Here is a 26,029-nt window from a genome sequence, read left to right on the forward strand (position 1 = left end):
TGATGTGAAAGTCCATCTGATGTGGAGGAGTCTGGACCCAGACAACTTCTCCATACCCTACCTGACAGCCGTGGGAGACCGACTTCCTGTCTCTGGTCTTCCGCTCCGTCTCACTCATGGAGGGGCTGGGACTCTGAGTGGAAGGGGGTTATCGGTCTCCTACGGACCTCCCTGTGCTTTGTATTTCCAGACCATGGTTTTGTATCGTCTCCCTGCCCTGCCTCTCCTCTGACTTCACCACTGGAGGGGAGGGGAGTTAGTTACTCTACTGGGCGTGGGGATGGCAGTATGACTCACTGAATACACACTCGCTCAGCTGTTTAAAACCCTCATGTTTAAAACCTCAGAAGGTATGGATGATGGGGCAAACTCAACACACTAAATGGAACTTTTCTGAAATTAGGGAACGGTTATTGATCACGAACGGTTGCATTGTATGTTGGTGAATGAATATGAATTTGAACTTGTTTACAGTATTTCTGGATGCAGGATGCATAGTGGGGCTTGGCAATATCCCTCTCATCATAGACAGGACTTTTTTTAAACTTACTTGACAGGAATTTACTGGAACCTTCTGTTAAAGACCAAAGTAGAAGCACCTTCATGCAAAAGTTTTAGAACACCTACTCATTCAAGAGTTTTTCTTTATTTGTACTATTTTCTACATTGTAGAATAATAGTGAAGACATCAAAACTATGAAATCATGTTTGTAACTAAAAAAGTTTTAAACAAATCAAAATATATTTTAGATTCTTCAAATAGCCACCATTTGCATTGAGGACAGCTTTGCACACTCTTGGCATTCTCACAACCAGCTTCACCTGGAATGCTTTTCCAACAGTCTTGACGGAGTTCCCACATATGCTGAGCACTTGTTGGCTGCTTTTCCTTCACTCTGCGGTCCAACTCATCACAAACCATCTCAATTGGATTGAGGTCAGAGATTGTGGAGGCCAGGTCATCTGATGCGGCACTCCATCACTCTCCTTCTTGGTCAAATAGCCCTTGAACAGCCTGAAGGTGTGTTTGGTCATTGTCCTGTTGGAAAACAAATGATAATCCCACTAAGCCCAAACCAGATGGGATGGCGTATCGCTGCAGAATGCTGTGGGACAGTAGCCATGCTGGTTAAGTGTGCTTTTAATTCTAAATAAATCACAGTGTCACCAGCAAAGCACCCCCACACCACCTCCTCCATGCTTTACGGTGGGAAATACACATGCGGAGATCATCCGTTCACCCACATCACGTCTCACAAAGACACGGTAGTTGGAACAAAAAATCTCCAATTTGGACTCCAGGCCAAAGGACATATTTCCACCCGTCTAATGTCCATTGCTCGTGTTTCTTGGCCCGAGCAAGTCTCTTCTTATTGGTGTCCTTTAGTAGTGGTTTATTTGCAGCAATTCAACCAAGAAGGCCTGATTCACGCAGTCTCCTCTGAACAGTGGATGTTGCGATGTGTCTGTTACTTGAACTCTGAAGAATTTATTTGGGCTGCAATTTCTGAGGCTGGTAACGCTAATGAACTTATCCTTTGCAGCAGAGGTAAATCTGAGTCTTCCTTTCCTGTGGCGGTCCTCATGAGAACCAGTTTCATCATAGCGCTTGATGGTTTTTGCGACTACACTTAAAGAAACTTTCAAAGTTCTTGAAATTTTCCGGATTGACTGACCTTCATGTCTTAAAGTAATGATGGACTGTCGTTTCTCTTTGCTTATTTGTGCTGTTCTTGCCATAATATGGACTTGGTCCTTTACCAAATAGGGCTATCTTCTGTATACCACCCCTACCTTGTCACAACACAACTGATTGACTCAAATGCATTAAGAAAGAAAACAATTCCCCAAACTAACAAGGCACACCTGTTAATTGCAATGCATTCAGGTGATTACCTCATGAAGCTGGATGAGAGAATGTCAAGAGTGTGCAAAGCTGTAATCAAGGCAAAGGGTGGCTATTTGAAAAATCTCAAATATAAAATACACTTTTTTGGTTACTACATGATTACATATGTGTTATTTCATAGTGTTGATGTCTTCACTATTATTCTACAATGTAGAAAATAGTAAAAATAAAGAAAAACCCTTGAATGAGTAGGTGTTCTAAAACTTTTGACCGGGAGTGTACATCACCACCAAGGTGTGGAAGAGAACTTGACCAGTATTCATTAGTACTGTTGATAGAGCAGCTTACTGTCACAGTGTTAAGTTCAATTACTTTTAAAGGAGATTTTAAACCGTAATGGATCTTGAATGACGTTACCATTGACATAGCATCAGAAAAGTGAAATGCGGTAAGGGCAAAGCATTGGAACTGTTCTGAAATCAGATTTAAGGTGTAGGCGTCCACATCTTACGACAGGACAGGAGCAACAATATTATTGCAAAATGCCTGATAAAGTATAAGTTGCACTAATGTTTTTCACATCTTAATGTTCAGCAGCAATCTTGAATGCAAAAGTTACATGTTGGGTTGTGTTGCGTATAATCACAAAGAGAAGGTAGCTTTATTTTAGACAGCAATGTTCCCGTTCACATGCCTTCTGTATGTTACGACTGTGGTGTCCTCACTGCCTGCTCATTGGTTATCTAAACATGCCTTCTGTATGTTACGACTGTGGTGTCCTCACTGCCTGCTCATTGGTTATCTAAACATGCCTTCTGTATGTTACGACTGTGGTGTCCTCACTGCCTGCTCATTGGTTATCTAAACATGCCTTCTGTATGTTACGACTGTGGTTATCTAAACATGCCTTCTGTATGTTACGACTGTGGTGTCCTCACTGCCTGCTCATTGGTTATCTAAACATGCCTTCTGTATGTTACGACTGTGGTGTCCTCACTGCCTGCTCATTGGTTATCTAAACATGCCTTCTGTATGTTACGACTGTGGTGTCCTCACTGCCTGCTCATTGGTTATCTAAACATGCCTTCTGTATGTTACGACTGTGGTGTCCTCACTGCCTGCTCATTGGTTATCTAAACATGCCTTCTGTATGTTACGACTGTGGTGTCCTCACTGCCTGCTCATTGGTTATCTAAACATGCCTTCTGTATGTTACGACTGTGGTGTCCTCACTGCCTGCTCATTGGTTATCTAAACATGCCTTCTGTATGTTACGACTGTGGTGTCCTCACTGCCTGCTCATTGGTTATCTAAACATGCCTTCTGTATGTTACGACTGTGGTGTCCTCACTGCCTGCTCATTGGTTATCTAAACATGCCTTCTGTATGTTACGACTGTGGTGTCCTCACTGCCTGCTCATTGGTTATCTAAACATGCCTTCTGTATGTTACGACTGTGGTGTCCTCACTGCCTGCTCATTGGTTATCTAAACATGCCTTCTGTATGTTACGACTGTGGTTATCTAAACATGCCTTCTGTATGTTACGACTGTGGTTATCTAAACATGCCTTCTGTATGTTACGACTGTGGTGTCCTCACTGCTTGCTCATTGGTTATCTAAACATGCCTTTTTCTACACAATTGCAGAACTATTGTATTATTTAAATAACCTTTCGTAGACATTTACAAATCATGATATCAAATACTTGATAAATGTTCAACAAGCATCACTGTTTTCTGTGGCTCCGGTCAGTCCTATTGTAATGACAAATGCTAAACAAGTATGTGACAACAGAAACTGTCATCTTTCTCTCTCAGCTCTCCTTGTCCAGCAGTCAGTCAGTCCCATTGGTTTACATCTGACCGCTGGTCTGTACCAGCTCATTTGTTGGTAGGATTTCCCAGTAAGTTGGTATCACATGATGAGCACATAGAGGGCATTTTAAAGTGGGTGTTAAATGTTCTCCAATGAATGAGTCATGCAGAAATTGCAGATTGGGCTTTGTACTTTCAAAAGTGGAGCAAACTTGAATTTCTTCGCAATAGTTTCATAGCCGCAAAATAGATTTCTGTCACAGAACAACAGTCATTCATAATGGATTTTTTAATTTTTTATTTAACCGTTATTTAACTAGGCAAATCAGGAAGGAAACTTGAAAAAAAGGAAACTTCTATGATGGTTTTGAAGTATAACAGTAATGACAATACACGCTGACATCACTGTCTCCTGGGTGCTTGGTTGTTGAGAAATTAGTGTAAAAAATATAATTTATATTAAATGGTGGATTTTATTACTATAAAATACAATTTGCAAAATAAACATAAAAGTACTCTCATATCAGATAAAACTAAGAGAAAAGGAACCAGACTGTAGTACTGGTATAATAAATACCCACTTCTTTGTAGGCTAAACACCAGGTCTTCCAGACGACTTGTCACAACGGTGAAATGTTGTATCTGGATGTTCTAGAGCAGCCACTTCCCAGCTGAGAGGAGTTCATGAACTGAGACAACTCTATTGGTCGACACCTGTGTTCTCTCCAGACATTATTCAAAGTCTACGGGTGTTTGTCTGAAACAGGCTGTACACAACTTGATTATGGCTCGTTAACATTAGGAGCAAATTCATTCAGACGAGAGTCTACTTCTACTTCAAGGCAACAATTTGAAAGTTGTACAGTATTTGGTTGTTTCCAACACAAAGACCGTTTCCTCCACACCACTGCTACCTCAACACATGACCTATAAGCAGGGGTCATCCACTAGATTCAGCCATTGGCTGATCTTTTCTGGAGCGGCTGGTCAGCGGGGCGGAACATCATTACAAATCATTTGTAGAATGGAAGGAGCCCAAACGGATATAATATTTGACTAAAACATAATCATTTCAAACCTTGTTTACATTTTTAGACGATCACATGTATCTCTCTACTATGCGTGGGAATACTTGGGAACACATTTCCAAAATGAAAATCACTTGGAGCTGATTTGCTTGTGTTTTTACAGTTTCTTTGTGTCCAGCAAATTATTTTTTTTAAATTGTTTAAACTATTTATTTATTTTTTGCTCAAACTTGGGGAGCCAAATAAAATCACCCTCGGGCCAAATTCAGCTCACAGGCCACCAGTTGGGTAACCCTTAACTATAGCATCAATTGATGCAAATTAATGTTGTTGTAGCAGTTTTTAGTAAATATACAATTTTTATGGGCAAACTTTTGAGGCACAACATCAACAGGCATGAACATGTGATATTAAATGTCTTTATACACAGCTCATATCAAGTCATGAGAAATATTGCACTTGTAAGCATGGTGTAAATTCAATAGAATATTTGTCTTTGACCAGAAGGCTTACCTGGTTTGAACCTGTAGTGCCCGTGTAGATAGTTAGCCCTACGTGGCTGCCCACAGTTCAACAAGGAACTCTCTGACGAAGGGCAGCCTTGGACCAAACCACAGCTATGTGCTGTTTGCTCAGTCTGCCGTGAGCTAAATAAAGAGGTGCCTCTGTCAAACAGAGCATGTGGCATTTCTGTCATCAACTTCCTATCTGAAGTCATCACGCCTGCCAGGCTTCCTATATCCAGCATACATTGTTTATCAGTAAATTTTTACTATCAAACTGTGGCTTGCATAACCTCAACGAACAGGTGGCCACCAAGATCGAGGCAATTATTTGTTACCATCATGTTAGATTTATCACCTCATTTCCATTTAAATTAGTTTAAAAAATGCATTCACTTTGGGTCTTTGCAAACCTCATAATTCTGTGAGTAAAAGGCAGATTTTTCATGATTTTTAATGTGTAGACTGCTTTCTTTTGTTTGTTGGTTTATGTAAGTTCTACAACACCCTTTGTCCCCAGAGGAACATTTTGGCTACATAAGATGTAAGAGTCAAGAAAACATGCTGTATGTGCAAGCAGAGAGAAATGCATAAATTGAATGTTCTCCCACAATTCGCTCAAGTGTCCATGACTCAGTCTATAATTACAATAAATACTCTTACAATTGTATAAATAAAGAGGAAGGTGTAGGAGGGGGATTCTGTGATACACACAACCAGTTCTTAACAACCCTCAACAAGAAGAGCCTGCTTCTGTCTTATATAGGCCACATGAAGAGTACTAGGAATGAACAGTGCCCTCCTAGTCACCCATGATAATACAGTTCATACATCTAACAATACAGGGATTCCTCCACTGGCAAGGCACTTAAAAATAACATCTGAACACCACTACACACCTACCCAGATTGATTACAAATTCCAGAGCCAAAACAGATCGATGACTTAATCACCGTTGACATGGAGAGAGCCGCGCTCACCTAAACTTCAAGTAGTCTGGGTTGGAGTAGTTGAAGAGCAGGAAGTCCATGTGGTAAAGGTTGAACAGCTTCTTCTGGTAGAAGGGACTGATGTTGTGGAAGAACTGAGCCGCCATGTCCCCGTTGGTCCTGGTGCTCTTGCCTGAGGTGGGGAAGCGGACCTCCCCGTCAGCGCCGGCCAGCCGCAGCACAGAGCGGGAGTCCTGCTCCAGAGTCTCATACTTCCCCACCACGTCATAGTGGATGAGGCAGGGGTGGCACAGTGAGTGGATCCTCTCCCAGTGCTCGTTGAAGGGCTCCTCTCTCTGTGTGCGGGGATCAACCAGGTACTGCACAAACTCCTGGAAGGAGACATCGTTGCCCTGCTCCAATGCCTCCGGCTCAGGGTGGGGCCGGTGCCGGCGGATGATCTTGGTGCCGTAGCGCTTGTGGAAGGCCGTGTTGTAGCTACGGGTGAACTTGTTGCGGTAGGCCGACACCAGCCTCTCGAAGGGCTCCCGAACAAAGAGGAACTTCAGGTATCTGCGGAGGCGGTGGTTTATCTCGCTGGTGGAGTACTCTGACAGCGTGCGCAGGTTGCCTGCCACGTGGGCCTCATTGGCGGGGATGGCTAGGGGCTCACGGTAGCGTCCGTCCCCCGTCAGGACCATGAGGACCCGTTTCCAGTTTGTGCAGGCCACCTTGGGGACGTAGCAGTACAGCAGACTGTGCTTATCGTCCACTATGAGGTGGCGGAGGTCGTCTGGGGTTAACACTCGCCGCTTCCTGGTGTGGGTGAGACACGCCTCCTCCAGCAGCTCCCGCCGACCCCGCAGAGACGCCTGCGCAGCAGACATGTCCAACTACAGACAGAGAGAAGGAGATAATACTCACATTTACAATTAAGCACTTATTAGTGATGAAATATTCAATCTATCCAAGTGATAACATTTACATCTATCCAAGTGTTAATGTCTAGCCACATCCTCTGACTAAGACAATTGTGCCTAACAGTCAGTGTTTGAATCTATCTTGTCGGATGAGTCAGATTAAACGGAATTGGTGTGATAACATCAAGGCCAACCACTGTGTTTCCCAGTAGACAGGCTGCAAGAGGCAAAACAGTGTTTCACATTGTAATGAAGACACGGCTTGATCTGAAGTTTGAGGAAGCACTAAAGGGACTCAAATCAAATCAAATCCAAGTTTATTTGTCACATGCGCCGAATACAACAGGTGTAGGTAGACCTTACAGTTAAATGCTGAATACAACAGGTGTAGTAGACCTTACAGTTAAACGCTTACTTACAAGCCCTTAACCAGCAATGCAGTTGGCTAAGGGAAATAAAAGTAACAAATAATTACAGAGCAGCAGTAAAATAACAATAGCGAGGCTGTTTACAGGGGGCACCGGTTAGTCGAGGTAATATGTACATGTAGGTAGAGTTATTAAAGTAACTATGCATAGATGACAACAGAGAGTAGCAGCAGTGTAGAAGAGGGTGTGTGTGTGTGCGGGGGGGGGGGTTCCGGGGCAATGCAAAGAGTCTGGGTAGCCATTTGATTAGCTGTTCAGGGGTCTTATGGCTTGGTGGTAGAAGCTGTTAAGAAGCCTTTTGGACCTAGACTTGGCGCTCCAGTACCGCTTGCCGTCTGGTAGCAGAGAGTCTATGACTAGAGTGGCTGGAGTCTTTGACAATTTTTAGGGCCTTCCTCTGACTTCCTCTAATTGGACATGGTGCTTTGTTTCTGACCCAATCTGGTTGAGCCTGAAAAAAATGGATCAAGAGAGGCGGTGCCAGGTGGACTGGGTCAAAGAGAAGAACAAAACTGAGAAGAATAGTTACATCAGCAGCACCAAACGACTATCCTCAGTGTCATTGAGAATGCATGATTACACAGAAAACACACATGGAGAGAGAGAGAGAGAGCACGATGCAGACAAAGGGAGAGATCACTCAGCATTCACTGGATTCCTGAGATATTGGAGCTGGAAATGAGAGCGTTGTCTTTCTGCGGAAGAGGGGGTAGTATTTTTTATAGTAACCACTAAGAATCTGAGTCCTAACTTCTAAGTCAAATCAAATGAGCTCAACTCAGCTTTGAAGTATTGCTTAAGCAATGACCTCTGAGGAAGGTAAAGCTACGTAATGTGATGCTAAAGCAATGACCTCTGAGGGAGGTAAAGGTACGTAGTGTGATGCTAAAGCAATGACCTCTGAGGAAGGTAAAGGTACGTAGTGTGATGCTAAAGCAATGACCTCTGAGGAAGGTAAAGGTACGTAGTGTGATGCTAAAGCCATGACCTCTGAGGAAGGTAAAGGTACGTAGTGTGATGCTAAAGCCATGACCTCTGAGGAAGGTAAAGGTACGTAGTGTGATGCTAAAGCCATGACCTCTGAGGAAGGTAAAGGTACGTAGTGTGATGCTAAAGCCATGACCTCTGAGGAAGGTAAAGGTACGTAGTGTGATGCTAAAGCCATGACCTCTGAGGAAGGTAAAGGTACGTAATGTGATGCTAAAGCCATGACCTCTGAGGAAGGTAAAGGTACGTAGTGTGATGCTAAAGCCATGACCTCTGAGGAAGGTAAAGGTACGTAGTGTGATGCTAAAGCCATGACTTCTGAGGAAGGTAAAGGTACGTAGTGTGATGCTAAAGCCATGACCTCTGAGGAAGGTAAAGGTACGTAGTGTGATGCTAAAGCCATGACTTCTGAGGGAGGTAAAGGTACGTAGTGTGATGCTAAAGCCATGACCTCCGAGGAAGGTAAAGGTACGTAGTGTGATGCTAAAGCCATGACCTCTGAGGAAGGTAAAGGTACGTAGTGTGATGCTAAAGCCATGACCTCTGAGGAAGGTAAAGGTACGTAATGTGATGCTAAAGCCATGACCTCTGAGGAAGGTAAAGGTACGTAGTGTGATGCTAAAGCCATGACCTCTGAGGAAGGTAAAGGTACGTAGTGTGATGCTAAAGCCATGACCTCTGAGGAAGGTAAAGGTACGTAGTGTGATGCTAAAGCCATGACCTCTGAGGAAGGTAAAGGTACGTAGTGTGATGCTAAAGCCATGACCTCTGAGGAAGGTAAAGGTACGTAGTGTGATGCTAAAGCCATGACCTCTGAGGAAGGTAAAGGTACGTAGTGTGATGCTAAAGCCATGACCTCTGAGGAAGGTAAAGGTACGTAGTGTGATGCTAAAGCCATGACCTCTGAGGAAGGTAAAGGTACGTAGTGTGATGCTAAAGCCATGACCTCTGAGGAAGGTAAAGGTACGTAGTGTGATGCTAAAGCCATGACCTCTGAGGAAGGTAAAGGTACGTAGTGTGATGCTAAAGCCATGACCTCTGAGGAAGGTAAAGGTACGTAGTGTGATGCTAAAGCCATGACCTCTGAGGGAGGTAAAGGTACGTAGTGTGATGCTAAAGCCATGACCTCTGAGGAAGGTAAAGGTACGTAGTGTGATGCTAAAGCCATGACCTCTGAGGAAGGTAAAGGTACGTAGTGTGATGCTAAAGCCATGACCTCTGAGGAAGGTAAAGGTACGTAATGTGATGCTAAAGCCATGACCTCTGAGGAAGGTAAAGGTACGTAGTGTGATGCTAAAGCCATGACCTCTGAGGAAGGTAAAGGTACGTAGTGTGATGCTAAAGCCATGACCTCTGAGGAAGGTAAAGGTACGTAGTGTGATGCTAAAGCCATGACCTCTGAGGGAGGTAAAGGTACGTAGTGTGATGCTAAAGCCATGACCTCTGAGGGAGGTAAAGGTACGTAGTGTGATGCTAAAGCCATGACCTCTGAGGAAGGTAAAGGTACGTAGTGTGATGCTAAAGCCATGACCTCTGAGGGAGGTAAAGGTATGTAGTGTGATGCTAAAGCCATGACCTCTGAGGAAGGTAAAGGTACGTAGTGTGATGCTAAAGCCATGACCTCTGAGGGAGGTAAAGGTACGTAGTGTGATGCTAAAGCCATGACCTCTGAGGAAGGTAAAGGTACGTAGTGTGATGCTAAAGCCGTGACCTCTGAGGAAGGTAAAGGTACGTAGTGTGATGCTAAAGCCATGACCTCTGAGGAAGGTAAAGGTACGTAGTGTGATGCTAAAGCCATGACCTCTGAGGAAGGTAATGGTACGTAGTGTGATGCTAAAGCCATGACCTCTGAGGAAGGTAAAGGTACGTAGTGTGATGCTAAAGCCATGACCTCTGAGGAAGGTAAAGGTACGTAGTGTGATGCTAAAGCCATGACCTCTGAGGAAGGTAAAGGTACGTAGTGTGATGCTAAAGCCATGACCTCTGAGGGAGGTAAAGGTATGTAGTGTGATGCTAAAGCCATGACCTCTGAGGAAGGTAAAGGTACGTAGTGTGATGCTAAAGCCATGACCTCTGAGGGAGGTAAAGGTACGTAGTGTGATGCTAAAGCCATGACCTCTGAGGAAGGTAAAGGTACGTAGTGTGATGCTAAAGCCGTGACCTCTGAGGAAGGTAAAGGTACGTAGTGTGATGCTAAAGCCATGACCTCTGAGGAAGGTAAAGGTACGTAGTGTGATGCTAAAGCCATGACCTCTGAGGAAGGTAAAGGTACGTAGTGTGATGCTAAAGCCATGACCTCTGAGGAAGGTAAAGGTACGTAGTGTGATGCTAAAGCCATGACCTCTGAGGAAGGTAAAGGTACGTAGTGTGATGCTAAAGCCATGACCTCTGAGGAAGGTAAAGGTACGTAGTGTGATGCTAAAGCCATGACCTCTGAGGAAGGTAAAGGTACGTAGTGTGATGCTAAAGCCATGACCTCTGAGGAAGGTAAAGGTACGTAGTGTGATATAACATTTCATGTAAAGCAGCAGTCATTCAGTTGAGAGACCAAAAGCGACCCAAAAACAATATTGTTTGAGAAATCAACTATGTGTAGAGCAAATTAAATTAGTCAAAGTGGCTCTCGAAGATCAATACTTGGTCAAATGACATGTCCTGTGTGTGACACATCTGGAAACACTAACGCATAAATAGTATAAACCGCGAGTGTTCTCACACTCAAGACATGATGGAATAGGGCTATTTTAAAGCTAGTCACCTGGTCTGCGTTGTAGAGGGTCTGTAGTGGACTTCTCCTTGTCTTCCCCGGGCCCATGCCCTTCCCCCCAGGCTGCTCCACGGCTACAGAAACAAGGGCAGAAAGGGAGAAAAGTGGAAACAGATGAATCATCTGAAAGGGCAGTATTGGCTGTTTTCTGTAGTGTTCAGTAACGGTGCTCGGTGTTCATGGAACGTTGGCTTCATTGTGGAAGCCTTTGGACTTCAACAACATATATGTTACTGGTTGAGCTGTTCTAAACAGTGTTTACCCTGCTCTATATAGAACATATATGTTACTGGTTGAGCTGTTCTAAACAGTGTTTACCCTGCTCTATATAGAACATATATGTTACTGGTTGAGCTGTTCTAAACAGTGTTTACCCTGCTCTATATAGAACATATATGTTACTGGTTGAGCTGTTCTAAACAGTGTTTACCCTGCTCTATATAGAACATATATGTTACTGGTTGAGCTGTTCTAAACAGTGTTTACCCTGCTCTATATAGAACATATATGTTACTGGTTGAGCTGTTCTAAACAGTGTTTACCCTGCTCTATATAGAACATATATGTTACTGGTTGAGCTGTTCTAAACAGTGTTTACCCTGCTCTATATAGAACATATATGTTACTGGTTGAGCTGTTCTAAACAGTGTTTACCCTGCTCTATATAGAACATATATGTTACTGGTTGAGCTGTTCTAAACAGTGTTTACCCTGCTCTATATAGAACATATATGTTACTGGTTGAGCTGTTCTAAACAGTGTTTACCCTGCTCTATATAGAACATATATGTTACTGGTTGAGCTGTTCTGAACAGTGTTTACCCTGCTCTATATAGAACATATATGTTACTGGTTGAGCTGTTCTAAACAGTGTTTACCCTGCTCTATATAGAACATATATGTTACTGGTTGAGCTGTTCTAAACAGTGTTTACCCTGCTCTATATAGAACATATATGTTACTGGTTGAGCTGTTCTGAACAGCAATTACCCTGCTCTGTATACTCTATATACAGTGCTGCTGTAGCCCATCTAGTTCTCATGTCAGTCTGTTTTACTGTATGGTGCACGATCTCACATGAGTAACACATCTGTAATAGATTTCTGGTTTCAATGTCACGTGCACAAGTACAGTAAACTGCCTTTCTTGCTAGCTCTAAACCCAACAAGGCAGTAATCAATATCGATGTAGATCTAAAAAATAACATAAAGTAGAACAAAAACACAAAGAAATAAGAAGAACAGGAGAAGTAAATTAACAGGGTCAGTTCCAGTACCATGTTGACAATGTGCAGGAATACTGGAGTGATGGATGTAGATATGTATAGGGGTAATCATACTATATTTACATTTACATTTACATTTAAGTCATTTAGCAGACGCTCTTATCCAGAGCGACTTACAAATTGGTGCATTCACCTTATGACATCCAGTGGAACAGCCACTTTACAATAGTGCATCTAAATCTTTTAAGGGGGGGGGGGGGGGGGGGGGGGCAGAAGGATTGCTTTATCCTATCCTAGGTATTCCTATATACAGGGTCAGTTCAGTACCATGTTGACAATGTGCAGGGATACTGGAGTGATGGATGTAGATATGTATAGGGGTAATCATACTATATACAGGGTCAGTTCAGTACCATGTTGACAATGTGCAGGGATACTGGAGTGATAGATGTAGATATGTATAGGGGTAATCATACTATATACAGGGTGAGTTCAGTACCATGTTGATAATGTGCAGGGATACTGGAGTGATGGAGGTAGATATGTATAGGGGTAATCATACTATATACAGGGTGAGTTCAGTACCATGTTGACAATGTGCAGGAATACTGGAGTGATGGAGGTAGATATGTATAGGGGTAATCATACTATATACAGGGTGAGTTCAGTACCATGTTGACAATGTGCAGGGATACTGGAGTGATGGAGGTAGATATGTATAGGGGTAATCATACTATATACAGGGTGAGTTCAGTACCATGTTGACAATGTGCAGGGATACTGGAGTGATAGAGGTAGATATGTATAGGGGTAATCATACTATATACAGGGTCAGTTTAGTACCATGTTGACAATGTGCAGGGATACTGGAGTGATAGAGGTAGATATGTATAGGGGTAATCATACTATATACAGGGTCAGTTTAGTACCATGTTGACAATGTGCAGGGATACTGGAGTGATGGAGGTAGATATGTATAGGGGTAATCATACTATATACAGGTTGAGTTCAGTACCATGTTGACAATGTGCAGGGATACTGGCATCTCGGGTGAATTATTATACTGTAGAGGCCCAAAGGTTTGGGTAACAATGCATGAGCCAACTTTCCTGCATCCATCAGGATGTGATGATGATCACCCATAAAATGCCTTCCCTTTCCCCTAGATTTACATTTTCTATAGGAACATCCTGTTCCTTTCAAGAATCCCAGTCCTCCCCTCCCACCAGCCCCCACCCCTAGCCACAGCGCCTCAGAGCTGGAGGCATGTCAATGGTGGGGCCCTCCTCACTAGTGAGAGGAAACTGATTGGAGAGAGAGAGAGAGAGAGAGAGAGAGAGAGAGAGAGAGAGAGAGAGAGAGAGAGAGAGAGAGAGAGAGAGAGAGAGAGAGAGAGAGAGAGAGAGAGAGAGAGAGAGAGAGAGAGAGAGAGAGAGAGAGAGAGAGACAGAGAGAGAAAGAGAGAGAGAGACAGACAGACAGACAGGCAGACAGACAGACCACACAGACAGACAGACAGACACACCACACAGACAGACAGACACACCACACAGACACACCACACAGACAGACAGACAGACAGACAGACAGACAGACAGACAGACACACCACACAGACAGACAGACAGACAGACAGACAGACAGACAGACACACCACACAGACACACCACACAGACAGACAGACAGACAGACAGACAGACAGACAGACAGACAGACAGACAGAGAGAGAGAGAGAGAGAGAGAGAGAGAGAGAGAGAGAGAGAGAGAGAGAGAGAGAGAGAGAGAGAGAGAGAGAGAGAGAGAGCACAGAAGGAGAAGAGGACCAGGTGGGGTGAGGAAAAGGGGAAGGTCTTCTAGCCGACAACCACAACACAACTCCTGCCTCATTTGAGGTATACATATACACACACTCAGTAAACTGCTGAAGCTGAGGCACTCTCAACATAACAAACATGGTGGCGCAACAGCAAATAACCAACAGCCTGAATAAACTTTACAATTATGTGTGAGAGAGGATCATATCTTGATGAAATCAACCTTTCACTACGCCAGAGCATTAGAAAGGTCAACAAGTTTATCCTAATTCAGTTCATGAATCAGCTTGTTAAAGCAGTCTCACTAAGTATTTTAGTGGTACAAAAAACTTCCCCCTTCGACATCTCTGTCAGCTCATCTGCTCTACATATCTGTGACAATGACTGTGACTTCCGCTGTGGAGGAATTGCACCGTGCAGAGGAGGAAGTTTCAGTGTTACAAAACAACGTCAAGATTCCAAATTAAACCCTTGCCTATGCACTAGCCAAAGATAAATATATCCCAGTACATCACTGGGGCCAATCTTCCTGCCATCCAGGACCTATATACTAGGCAGTGTCAGAAGAAAGGCCCCAAAACTCCAGTCACCCAAGTCATAAACTGTTCTCTCTACTACCGCACGGCAAGCGGTACCAGAGTGCCAAGTCTAGGACCAAAAGGCTCCTTAACAGCTTCTTCCCCCAAGCTATAAGACTGTTGAACAATTAATCAAGTGCCCACCCCTGTATCTCCGCACACTGACTCGGTACCGGTACCCCCTGTATATAGCCTCCACATTGACTCGGTACCGGTACCCCTGTATATAGCCTCCACATTGACTCGGTACCGGTACCCCTGTATATAGCCTCCACATTGACTTGGTACACGTACCCCTGTATATAGCCTCCACATTGACTCGGTACCGGTACCCCTGTATATAGCCTCCACATTGACTCGGTACCGTAACCCCCTGTATGTAGCCTCCACATTGACTCGGTACCGGTACCCCTGTATATAGCCTCCACATTGACTCGGTACCGGTACCCCTGTATATAGCCTCCACATTGACTCGGTACCGGTACCCCTGTGTATAGCCTCCACATTGACTCGGTACCGGTACCCCTGTATATAGCCTCCACATTGACTTGGTACCGGTACCCCTGTATATAGCCTCCACATTGACTCTGTACCGGTACCCCTGTATATAGCCTCCACATTGACTTGGTACCGGTACCCCTGTATATAGCCTCCACATTGACTCGGTACCGATACCCCTGTATATAGCCTCCACATTGACTCGGTACCGGTACCCCTGTATATAGCCTCCACATTGACTCGGTACCGGTACCCCTGTATATAGCCTCCACATTGACTCGGTACCGGTACCCCTGTATATAGCCGCCACATTGACTCGGTACCGGTACCCCTGTATATAGCCTCCACATTGACTCGGTACCGGTACCCCCTGTATATAGCCTCCACATTGACTTGGTACAGGTACCCCTGTATATAGCCTCCACATTGACTCGGTACCGGTACCCCTGTATATAGCCTCCACATTGACTCTGTACCGGTACCCCTGTATATAGCCTCCACATTGACTCGGTACCGGTACCCCTGTATATAGCCTCCACATTGACTCGGTACCGGTACCCCTGTATATAGCCTCCACATTGACTCTGTACCGGTACCCCTGTATATAGCCTCCACATTAACTCGGTACCGGTACCCCTGTATATAGCCTCCACATTGACCCGGTACCGGTACCCCTGTATATAGCCTCCACATTGACTCGGTACCGGTACCCCTGTATATAGCCTCCACATTGACTCGGTATCGGTACCCCTGTATATAGCCTCCACATTGACCCGGTACCGTAACCCCCTGTATATAGCCTCCACATTGACTCGGTACCGGTACCCCTGTATATAGCCTCCACATTGACTCGGTATCGGTACCCCCTGTATATAGCCTCCACATTGACTCGGTACCGGTCCCCTGTATATAGCCTCCACATTGACTCGGTACCGGTCCCCTGTATATAGCCTCCACATTCACTCGGTACCGGTCCCCTGTATATAGCCTCCACATTGACTCGGTACCGGTCCCCTGTATATAGCCTCCACATTGACTCGGTACCGGTCCCCTGTATATAGCCTCCACATTGACTCGGTACCGGTACCCCTGTATATAGCCTCCACATTGACTCGGTATCGGTACCCCTGTATATAGCCTCCACATTGACCCGGTACCGTAACCCCCTGTATATAGCCTCCACATTGACTCGGTACCGGTACCCCTGTATATAGCCTCCACATTGACTCGGTATCGGTACCCCCTGTATATAGCCTCCACATTGACTCGGTACCGGTCCCCTGTATATAGCCTCCACATTGACTCGGTACCGGTCCCCTGTATATAGCCTCCACATTCACTCGGTACCGGTCCCCTGTATATAGCCTCCACATTGACTCGGTACCGGTCCCCTGTATATATCCTCCACATTGACTCGGTACCGGTACCCCTGTATATAGCCTCCACATTGACTCGGTACCGGTCCCCTGTATATAGCCTCCACATTGACCCGGTACCGTAACCCCCTGTATATAGCCTCCACATTGACTCGGTACCGGTACCCCTGTATATATCCTCCACATTGACTCGGTACCGGTCCCCTGTATATAGCCTCCACATTGACTCGGTACCGGTACCCCCTGTATATAAACTCCACATTGACTCGGTACCGGTCCCCTGTATATAGCCTCCACATTGACTCGGTACCGGTCCCCTGTATATAGCCTCCACATTGACTCGGTACCGGTACCCCTGTATATAGCCTCCACATTGACTCGGTACCGGTCCCCTGTATATAGCCTCCACATTGACTCGGTACCGGTACCCCTGTATATAGCCTCCACATTGACTCGGTACCGGTCCCCTGTATATAGCCTCCACATTGACTCGGTACCGGTACCCCTGTATATAGCCTCCACATTGACTCGGTACCGGTCCCCTGTATATAGCCTCCACATTGACTCGGTACCGGTACCCCTGTATATAGCCTCCACATTGACCCGGTACCGGTCCCCTGTATATAGCCTCCACATTGACTCGGTACCGGTCCCCTGTATATAGCCTCCACATTGACTCGGTACCGGTACCCCTGTATATAGCCTCCACATTGACTCGGTACCGGTCCCCTGTATATAGCCTCCACATTGACTCGGTACCGGTACCCCTGTATATAGCCTCCACATTGACCCGGTACCGGTCCCCTGTATATAGCCTCCACATTGACTCGGTACCGGTCCCCTGTATATAGCCTCCACATTGACTCGGTACCGGTACCCCTGTATATAGCCTCCACATTGACTCGGTACCGGTCCCCTGTATATAGCCTCCACATTGACTCTGTACCGGTACCCCCTGTATATAGCCTCCACATTGACCCGGTACCGGTCCCCTGTATATAGCCTCCACATTGACTCGGTACCGGTACCCCCTGTATATAGCCTCCACATTGACCCGGTACCGGTCCCCTGTATATAGCCTCGTTATTGTTATGTCATTTTATTGTGTTACTTTTTCTTTTTTACTTTAATTTATTTAGTAAATATTTTCTTACCGCTATTTCTTGAACTCCATTGTTGGTTAAGGGCTTGTAAGGAAGCATTTCACATTAAGGTACCTGTTGTATTCGGCGCATGTGACAAATATTACTTTATTTGAAATCAGAAGATTTCTGCTTTTGAAAAAATAACAATCTTTTAGCATCTCCTCTCATTGTGGAGATCACAGGATGTACGTTGCATTACTCACTGTAATGTTAGTGACCATATCTGTATAGCATGCACCCAAGGTACTGAGTAAGCAGGATATACATGTAATGAAAATAGTGAGCCATTTACTTGTAATTGCTTCTAAGCAAGAACACAAAGCCAGCAGGTGTAGGCATGGCTGACTCAGCTCTATGCCAGCGTGGGAATGGGGTAGGTTTGGGACATACACGGAGTACACCAAACATTAGGAACACCTTCCTAATACTGAGTTACACCAGTGATGCTCATGGCACCTACTACCAAACCCCGTTCAAAGGCACTTCAAATCTTTTTTCTTGCCCATTCACCCTCTGAACGGCACACATACACAATCCTTGGCTCAATTGTCTCAAGGCTTAAAAATCCTTCTTTAACCTGTTTCCTCCTCCTCATTTTTACATTTAACCTTTATTGAACTAGGCAAGTCAGTTAAGAACAAATTCTTATTTAAAATGACGGCCTACCCGGGCCAAACCCGGACGACGCTGGGCCAATTGTGCGCCGCCCTATGGGACTCCTAATCACGGCCGGATGTGATACAGCCTGGAATCAAGATGCACTGAGATGCAGTGCCTTAGACAGCTGCCCCACTCGGGAGCCTACTCTGACTGAAGTGGATTTAACAAGTGACATCAATAAGGGATGTTGGTCAGTCCATGTCGTGGAAAGAGCAGGTGTTCTTAATGTTTTGTACACTCAGGGTACAGTATGCCAACCTCGTTTGTTTACTTGACAAGACCCACATGATGCCACAGTAAGAAGACGTGTGTGTGTGTGTGTGTGTGTGTGTGTGTGTGTGTGTGTGTGTGTGTGTGTGTGTGTGTGTGTGTGTGTGTGTGTGTGTGTGTTAGTGATGGTTAAATCCCTCTTTCTTAGCTGATGTCTGGTGGCGGCGTTAGATAGAACAAAATAATTAGAAACGATATCTGACAGTGAAGTTTTTAAGACCAGAAGACCAGAGGAAATCAAAATGCCAAAGAGTTGAGAAAGTCTGCTCAGCATGTGGTACTGGGCTCATGCCACTCCACCTAAAATGACGTCTGGACTTCAGCCGAAGACCGTCAGGAGGGAGTATAAACAAACCAAATAATATCTGAAGGCGGTTGTGTCACGTTCCTGACCGGTTTTCTGTTGTTTGGTATGTGTTTAATTGGTCAGGGCGTGAGTTTGGGTGGGTAGTCTATGTTATGTGTTTTCTATGTTGGGTTAATGGGTTGCCTGGTATGGCTCTCAATTAGAGGCAGGTGGTTTTCATTTCCTCTGATTGAGAGTCATATTAAGGTAGGTTGTTCTCACTGTTTCTTTGTGGGTGATTGTTCCTGTGTCAGTGTATTCCACATGGGACTGTTTCGTTTGTCCGTTTGTTTAAGGTAGTCTGTTCCTATTCTTGCGTCCTTCGTCTATATGTAAGTTTGTTTGTTTCAGGTCTGTTGCCTTCGTTTATTGTTTTGTAGTTTGTTCTAGTGTTTTGTCAGTGTTTCGTCTGTTTTGAAATAAATAGTTATGTATTCATCACCCGCTGCGCCTTGGTCCGTTCATACACCACCAGACGAACGTTACAGGTTGGAGGTTCCGTATGAAAAGTACCCTCAACGTAACAGTATTTTCACCTGTCACATTGAGCTGAATTGTAAAGTCTGCTTGGTGCATCTAGCAACTTTCAGTACTGACACCCACCCTCGTTTTGAGTCAGCTCTCTCAAACTGGGGTAGTACTGTTAGGTCAGAGGTGTGAATACATCTGCCCACATCTACTGGCTATAGGAAAATACACACTTCTGTTCATTCTCAACTTTCATAATAACTCTATTGTAAGCAATGACTAACTAATGTGCTTCCCTGGGTGTTGGCGGCTCAGCAAAATGCACAATGGGGTCAGAACAATAAGCTCTATTTCTCTTCCTGTCTACTAACACACTGGGACTCCACTGTGTGTGTGTGTGTGTGTGTGTGTGTGTGTGTGTGTGTGTGTGTGTGTGTGTGTGTGTGTGTGTGTGTGTGTGTGTGTGTGTGTGTGTGTGTGTGTGTGTGTGTGTGTGTGTGTGTGTGTGTGTGTGTGTGTGTGTGTGTGTGTGTGTGTGTGTGTGTGTGTGGAGCAGGTGGATATGTGTGATGTGCTGAACGAGGGCATGTGTGTGTTTTACGAGAGGGTTAGTGTGTTCTCAATTGACGTACATCATCCAGTCCATATGGGTTTCATGTTAATGTCATCAGCGTTGAAATACATATTGGCTATGCAAGTCAGCCACAAATAAGGAAACGTATATGGTTTAGAAGTTAATCCTTCTGACTTCCTCATGTGTTTTACTCGTATCACATAGAGTATCTTGGTGTAACTTCTCTGATAACATGAGGGTTTGGGAGGAAAGGAAGGACTGTCACAGACTATATGTTGTCTACAGTATGTGGTCAGAGAAAGAGCAAAGCCCTGACATGGGCCTCTTCTCTAACGAGACGCCTGCTATTGGCTGTCACATTTGGCAGGGCTAAAATAGATCTACAGTACAGGATAAATAATAATTAGACAAGCCCGAACAGTGCTGTGCCTCTGGCATTGAACCGTACATGTGTATGAGCCCTGCCGTAAAGCAGATAGACAAGCCCAGACAGTGCAGGTATTAAGAGGAGACGGTTGGAGAGTTAGGATGATTCTGTTCTGATTGTATTCTGTTTAAACCTTTTAATGTTTAAACAGAAAGTATCTTATGACATAATGTAATAGCATAGTAGTGTCCCTTCCTCGGTTGCACTTAGTCTTGGAGGCTCTGTAAAATGAAGAACCTGGACTTATTACGTCGTTGCTTTCCCATTTCTATGGTAAAACAACAGCATACACACTGTGACATACAAATGTATAGTTCATTTTGAATTCTCTCTCTAATAAAACGTAAGACATTACCCAGGAGGGAGGCTAGGTTAGGGTGACCACTCTTTTCACTTCTCTCCTATTTTTGATGTCCCTCAGTATCACTTCACTAAGGGTAAATGCTTCCTCTTCCTCTGTCTCTGCCCAGTGGAGAACATGAGAGCTGAGACTGGTCCAAAAGGAGCAGGAATACAGCAGGGTCTCTCAGAGGGGGCTATCACAACATTCCATGGTTCACACTCACAGTGGTCTTATTCATGCCCTGCCATTTACCCCTTTCATTGTGTCCCAACTCAACACACATGCTAATTTAGACACCACACCATTATTCAGAGGGGGACACTGTGCAACAGGCAGGGTAGAGTTTTGCATCCCTCCTGGGTCCTCTTTGGTAGCATCGTGGCACAAACCTACAGTTCGTTTCAGTTAGACATGATGTTTGTGATCTAGACAACTAGGCTAATGAACAACAGCTTACAGCGTGTTATACTTAATAACCCAAAAGGTCCCTCAACAGGTGCATTAGGGACACCATCCACGGCTGATGTATGATGATGGTCGACACTCCACACTTACCTGGTCTTGTGATGTTCTGAAAGTACAATATGACCATGAAAAGTGACCCAACGCATGTCGCCAGAAAAATTCGTCCAACTTTGGGTTTTGTCATCCTGATTCCCCGAGCTGGCAGAGTAGAGCAGAACCCTCTCCCCGAGGTGTCTCATGCGAGGCAGCTCGTCTGATGCGATTTAACGATAGAAGGGAAAGAATGGACCTTCACGTGGAATAACTTGGCAGTGGCACCGTTATATCAGTCTATTTCTCAATTATTCTATTCGCCGGAAAAAAAATGCCTATGAATAGCCGCGAAAATATTGGAACGCGCGAAAGTCGGTTGCCTTTGTTGGAGTTCAGATCAATTATATATTTCAATCATATTTTACGTTGCGCTGAAATTTCTCATCGCATACAAGTCCCGAGAAAGACAGATTGTTTCGGAGTTCTCTGATAATCCCCATCGTTCAACAGTTTTCGTTTCGTCAATTTATTCAACCCAGTCAAACTTCCCGAAACATGGTCAGCGGCACTGTGCTATGACGTCACACCCACCCCTAATACTTTCTTGCGGTGACTGTCACCCATCTGAAGGTTGTCACTAGTTACTACAGCCACAAAGTCAAAATTGTATAATAGGTGGGGTTTAGCCATGATGATGACTTTGTGGCTGTGGTAACTAGTGATGACCCCAATCTTCCCTGACAAATGTATCCAATAATATAGGTCAGGGTTCCCCAACTGGTGGCCCGCGGGCCCCGAGTAATCTGAGAAAGAAATATATATATACATACATATATATACACTACCAGTCAAAAGTTTTGGGTCACTTAGAAATGTCCTTGTTTTTGAAAGAAAAGCACATCTAATTGATCATTGATCATCCCCCCGGGGGGGAGAGAGAGGTGAGACATCGGGAACCTACAATAGGACTTTAGCACACAGAAACACTGTCTGTTGAGACTGTACACACATCTTTAATGAAGTAAGTACATATACCATATTACCCTGTTAGAATGTTGAAGCCACTCTAGGCTGTGTGACACATTCACTTCCATTAATTCCATTGACATGTTTATCACAGTAGGTGAGAGAATGTGCATCTCATGGCCTTGTGGCCACTGTCTCTTACCTGTAAGGCTGATCCTCTTCAGAGTCCCAGGCCTGATCTGTGGTTCTGGCAATGGGGTGGCAGGGTCAGGGAGGCAGGTGGGAGGTAGTCCCATTTTGGAGCAAGATGGTGAGGTATCTACCTTTTTGTCTTTTTCAAGTTGTATCTTTTTTCAATTTTACAGTTGAAGCACTTGTCTAGTATGATTAGTCATTCTATAGTTTGTCGTGTCTTTGGCATCATTAAACTAATCATGTAAATGTAATTAACTAGGAAGTCGAGGCACCAAGGAAAATCTTCAGATTACAAAGTTATAATTTTCTTAATATAACTCTTCAGATATTTGAATATCTAATCAATTAGTCTTCTAATGAATGAATTATTCTTTACCTCATGTTAGTCTCATTCCAAACATCGTAAATTGTTGGTTATCTGCACAAACCCAGCCTTTATTATGAATCACCCATACATCAATTCTCTTAATCATTTATTTACTAACTAAATAATCACAGAAATGCATAAGCAAACAACACAGTAGATATGGTTACAAGGAAATGATAGGGGAGGTTCCCTAGTGGGCTAAGCCGATATGACGGCTTGGTGGACAAAGGGAAGTGGGTGTGGACTGAGAACAGCGGGAAAGACAAAAAGGAGTCACTACACAGTTGATAATTATATTAATTGACATGCTAATCCTTTACACATGAACGCTCACTCATTCGGGAATAACTGCAATCAATATATATTTACACTCAGTGTGCCGTCGTGATCTCTGTTGAAATCGTACATTTGTCTGTTGGAGAGTTCATTATGAGCGTCTCTCTCGCTCTGCTTCCCTGAAGTCTTTCGTGGTTAGAATGGATACTTCAGAGTACCATTCATACATGTTCTCATAGACTAGATGTTTCGGCGGTTGTCGGTCTTCACATCCCAGGTTGACATCATTTCTAGCTGCAGATCATTATCTAGGATGTCTTCTTATTCGGTAGGGATCGATAGTCTCAAAGTTTAACCATTTCCAGCCGTGTAGCCAATGCTCCACGTGGTATGGTTAGCAATTCAACAGCCATTACAACATTAGCTTATACTGAAGTTTTTGTGGTCTGAAGAGGATTTCCCTCAGGAGAGGGTTACCTGAGTCAGTGTGTTGTTATACATACATTACCTAGGTCACTATGTTACCTGAGTCAGTGTGTTGTTATATATGCATTACCTAGGTCACTATGTTACCTGAGTCAGTGTGTTGTTATACATACATTACCTAGGTCACTATGTTACCTGAGTCAGTGTGTTGTTATATATGCATTACCTAGGTCACTATGTTACCTGAGTCAGTGTGTTGTTATACATACATTACCTAGGTCACTATGTTACCTGAGTCAGTGTGTTGTTATACATACATTACCTAGGTCACTATGTTACCTGAGTCAGTGTGTTGTTATACATACATTACCTAGGTCACTATGTTACCTGAGTCAGTGTGTTGTTATACATACATTACCTAGGTCACTATGTTACCTGAGTCAGTGTGTTGTTATATATGCATTACCTAGGTCACTATGTTACCTGAGTCAGTGTGTTGTTATACATACATTACCTAGGTCACTATGTTACCTGAGTCAGTGTGAGGGGGCTTGATGGGGGCTTTACCTGAGTTAAGGGTGTAGCTGGGGGATTGGTCGGCCACAGGGCTGGGTAATTTAATGGGCACAGTGCTTTGTCTTCTGTTAGGTACATGGCTGGGGGTGTGGCTGGACTCCCTCATAGAGACTATGGCTGGACTCCCTCATAGAGGCTGTGGCTGGACTCCCTCATAGAGGCTGTGGCTGGACTCCCTCATAGAGACTGTGGCTGGACTCCCTCATAGAGGCTGTGGCTGGACTCCCTCATAGAGGCTGTGGCTGGACTCCTTCATAGAGGCTGTGGCTGGACTCCTTCATAGAGGCTGTGGCTGGACTCCTTCATAGAGGCTGTGGCTGGACTCCCTCATAGAGGCTGTGGCTGGACTCCTTCATAGAGGCTGTGGCTGGACTCCTTCATAGAGGCTGTGGCTGGACTCCTTCATAGAGGCTGTGGCTGGACTCCTTCATAGAGGCTGTGGCTGGACTCCTTCATAGAGGCTGTGGCTGGACTCCCTCATAGAGGCTGTGGCTGGACTCCCTCATAGAGGCTGTGGCTGGACTCCCTCATAGAGGCTGTGGCTGGACTCCCTCATAGAGGCTGTGGCTGGACTCCCTCATAGAGGCTGTAGCTGGACTCCCTCGTAGAGGCTGTGGCTGGACTCCCTCGTAGAGGCTGTGGCTGGACTCCCTCGTAGAGGCTGTGGCTGGACTCCCTCGTAGAGGCTGTGGCTGTCTTTTTGGGAGTGTTGTCCTTACTTTCCTTCTGCTGTTGACAGAAAAATCTAATTTAGACAGAGATCAACGCAACAGACTAGAATTTTTGCAGCACAAGAAGAATAATGTGTTGGCTTATCCTGTAAAATCAATATCCACATCTGGTCTACCTTGGTGCGAGTGTGTGTGACCTCAGTGGGGAGGGACGGGGGAGATTCAGGAGGCTGCCGTCTGGGTTTTGCAGCTGGGGGAGCAGGTGGAGGTGGTGGTCTGGGAACAGTTGTGGAACAAAACAAGGACTGCATTGTTAGGATTTTAGTTTTGCAATTAAACATTTAGGACATATTTTTATGGACAGCCGTTAACACAGCAGACAGTGGCCTACACTGCCCAGTCACAGGTGGCCAGTGGCCTACACTGCCCAGTCACAGGTGGCCAGTGGCCTACACTCCCCAGTCACAGGTGGCCAGTGGCCTACACTGCCCAGTCACAGGTGGCCAGTGGCCTACACTGCCCAGTCACAGGTGGCCAGTGGCCTACACTGCCCAGTCACAGGTGGCCAGTGGCCTACACTCCCCAGTCACAGGTGGCCAGTGGCCTACACTGCCCAGTCACAGGTGGCCAGTGGCCTACACTGCCCAGTCACAGGTGGCCAGTGGCCTACACTGCCCAGTCACAGGTGGCCAGTGGCCTACACTCCCCAGTCACAGGTGGCCAGTGGCCTACACTGCCCAGTCACAGGTGGCCAGTGGCCTACACTGCCCAGTCACAGGTGGCCAGTGGCCTACACTGCCCAGTCACAGGTGGCCAGTGGCCTACACTGCCCAGTCACAGGTGGCCAGTGGCCTACACTGCCCAGTCACAGGTGGCCAGTGGCCTACACTCCCCAGTCACAGGTGGCCAGTGGCCTACACTGCCCAGTCACAGGTGGCCAGTGGCCTACACTCCCCAGTCACAGGTGGCCAGTGGCCTACACTGCCCAGTCACAGGTGGCCAGTGGCCTACACTGCCCAGTCACAGGTGGCCAGTGGCACCTTCATTGGGGAGGATGGGCTCATAGTAATGGCTGGATTGGAATAAAAGGAATGGTATCGAAAC

At 45.2% G+C, this 26,029-nt stretch overlaps 1 protein-coding gene across 1 annotated transcript; it reads right to left on the reverse strand.

The window, feature by feature from the left end:
* Positions 1-3,948: 3,948 nt before the first annotated feature.
* Positions 3,949-22,087, reverse strand: LOC129829602 (carbohydrate sulfotransferase 11-like). Its single transcript, XM_055891387.1, has 3 exons — positions 21,506-22,087; positions 11,219-11,301; positions 3,949-7,018 (listed from the first exon to the last, which is right to left on the reverse strand). Exons 1-3 carry the CDS (start codon positions 21,597-21,599, stop codon positions 6,173-6,175), a joined length of 1,023 nt encoding a protein of 340 aa, XP_055747362.1. The 5' UTR covers positions 21,600-22,087; the 3' UTR covers positions 3,949-6,172.
* Positions 22,088-26,029: the final 3,942 nt, after the last annotated feature.

The sequence above is a fragment of the Salvelinus fontinalis genome, chromosome 31, assembly GCF_029448725.1.
Source record: "Salvelinus fontinalis isolate EN_2023a chromosome 31, ASM2944872v1, whole genome shotgun sequence".
Lineage (NCBI taxonomy): Eukaryota > Metazoa > Chordata > Actinopteri > Salmoniformes > Salmonidae > Salvelinus > Salvelinus fontinalis.

What these genes read in the sequence shown, in the direction of transcription:
- LOC129829602 (XM_055891387.1), bottom strand. Translation starts at nt 21,599, where the DNA reads ATGACAAAACCCAAAGTTGGACGAATTTTTCTGGCGACATGCGTTGGG. An exon ending in TCAGAACATCACAAGACCAG is followed by an intron (nt 11,302 to 21,505) that starts GTAAGTGTGGAG and finishes TTGTTTCTGTAG; the next exon opens with CCGTGGAGCAGCCTGGGGGG. An exon ending in CCCTCTACAACGCAGACCAG is followed by an intron (nt 7,019 to 11,218) that starts GTGACTAGCTTT and finishes CTCTGTCTGTAG; the next exon opens with TTGGACATGTCTGCTGCGCA.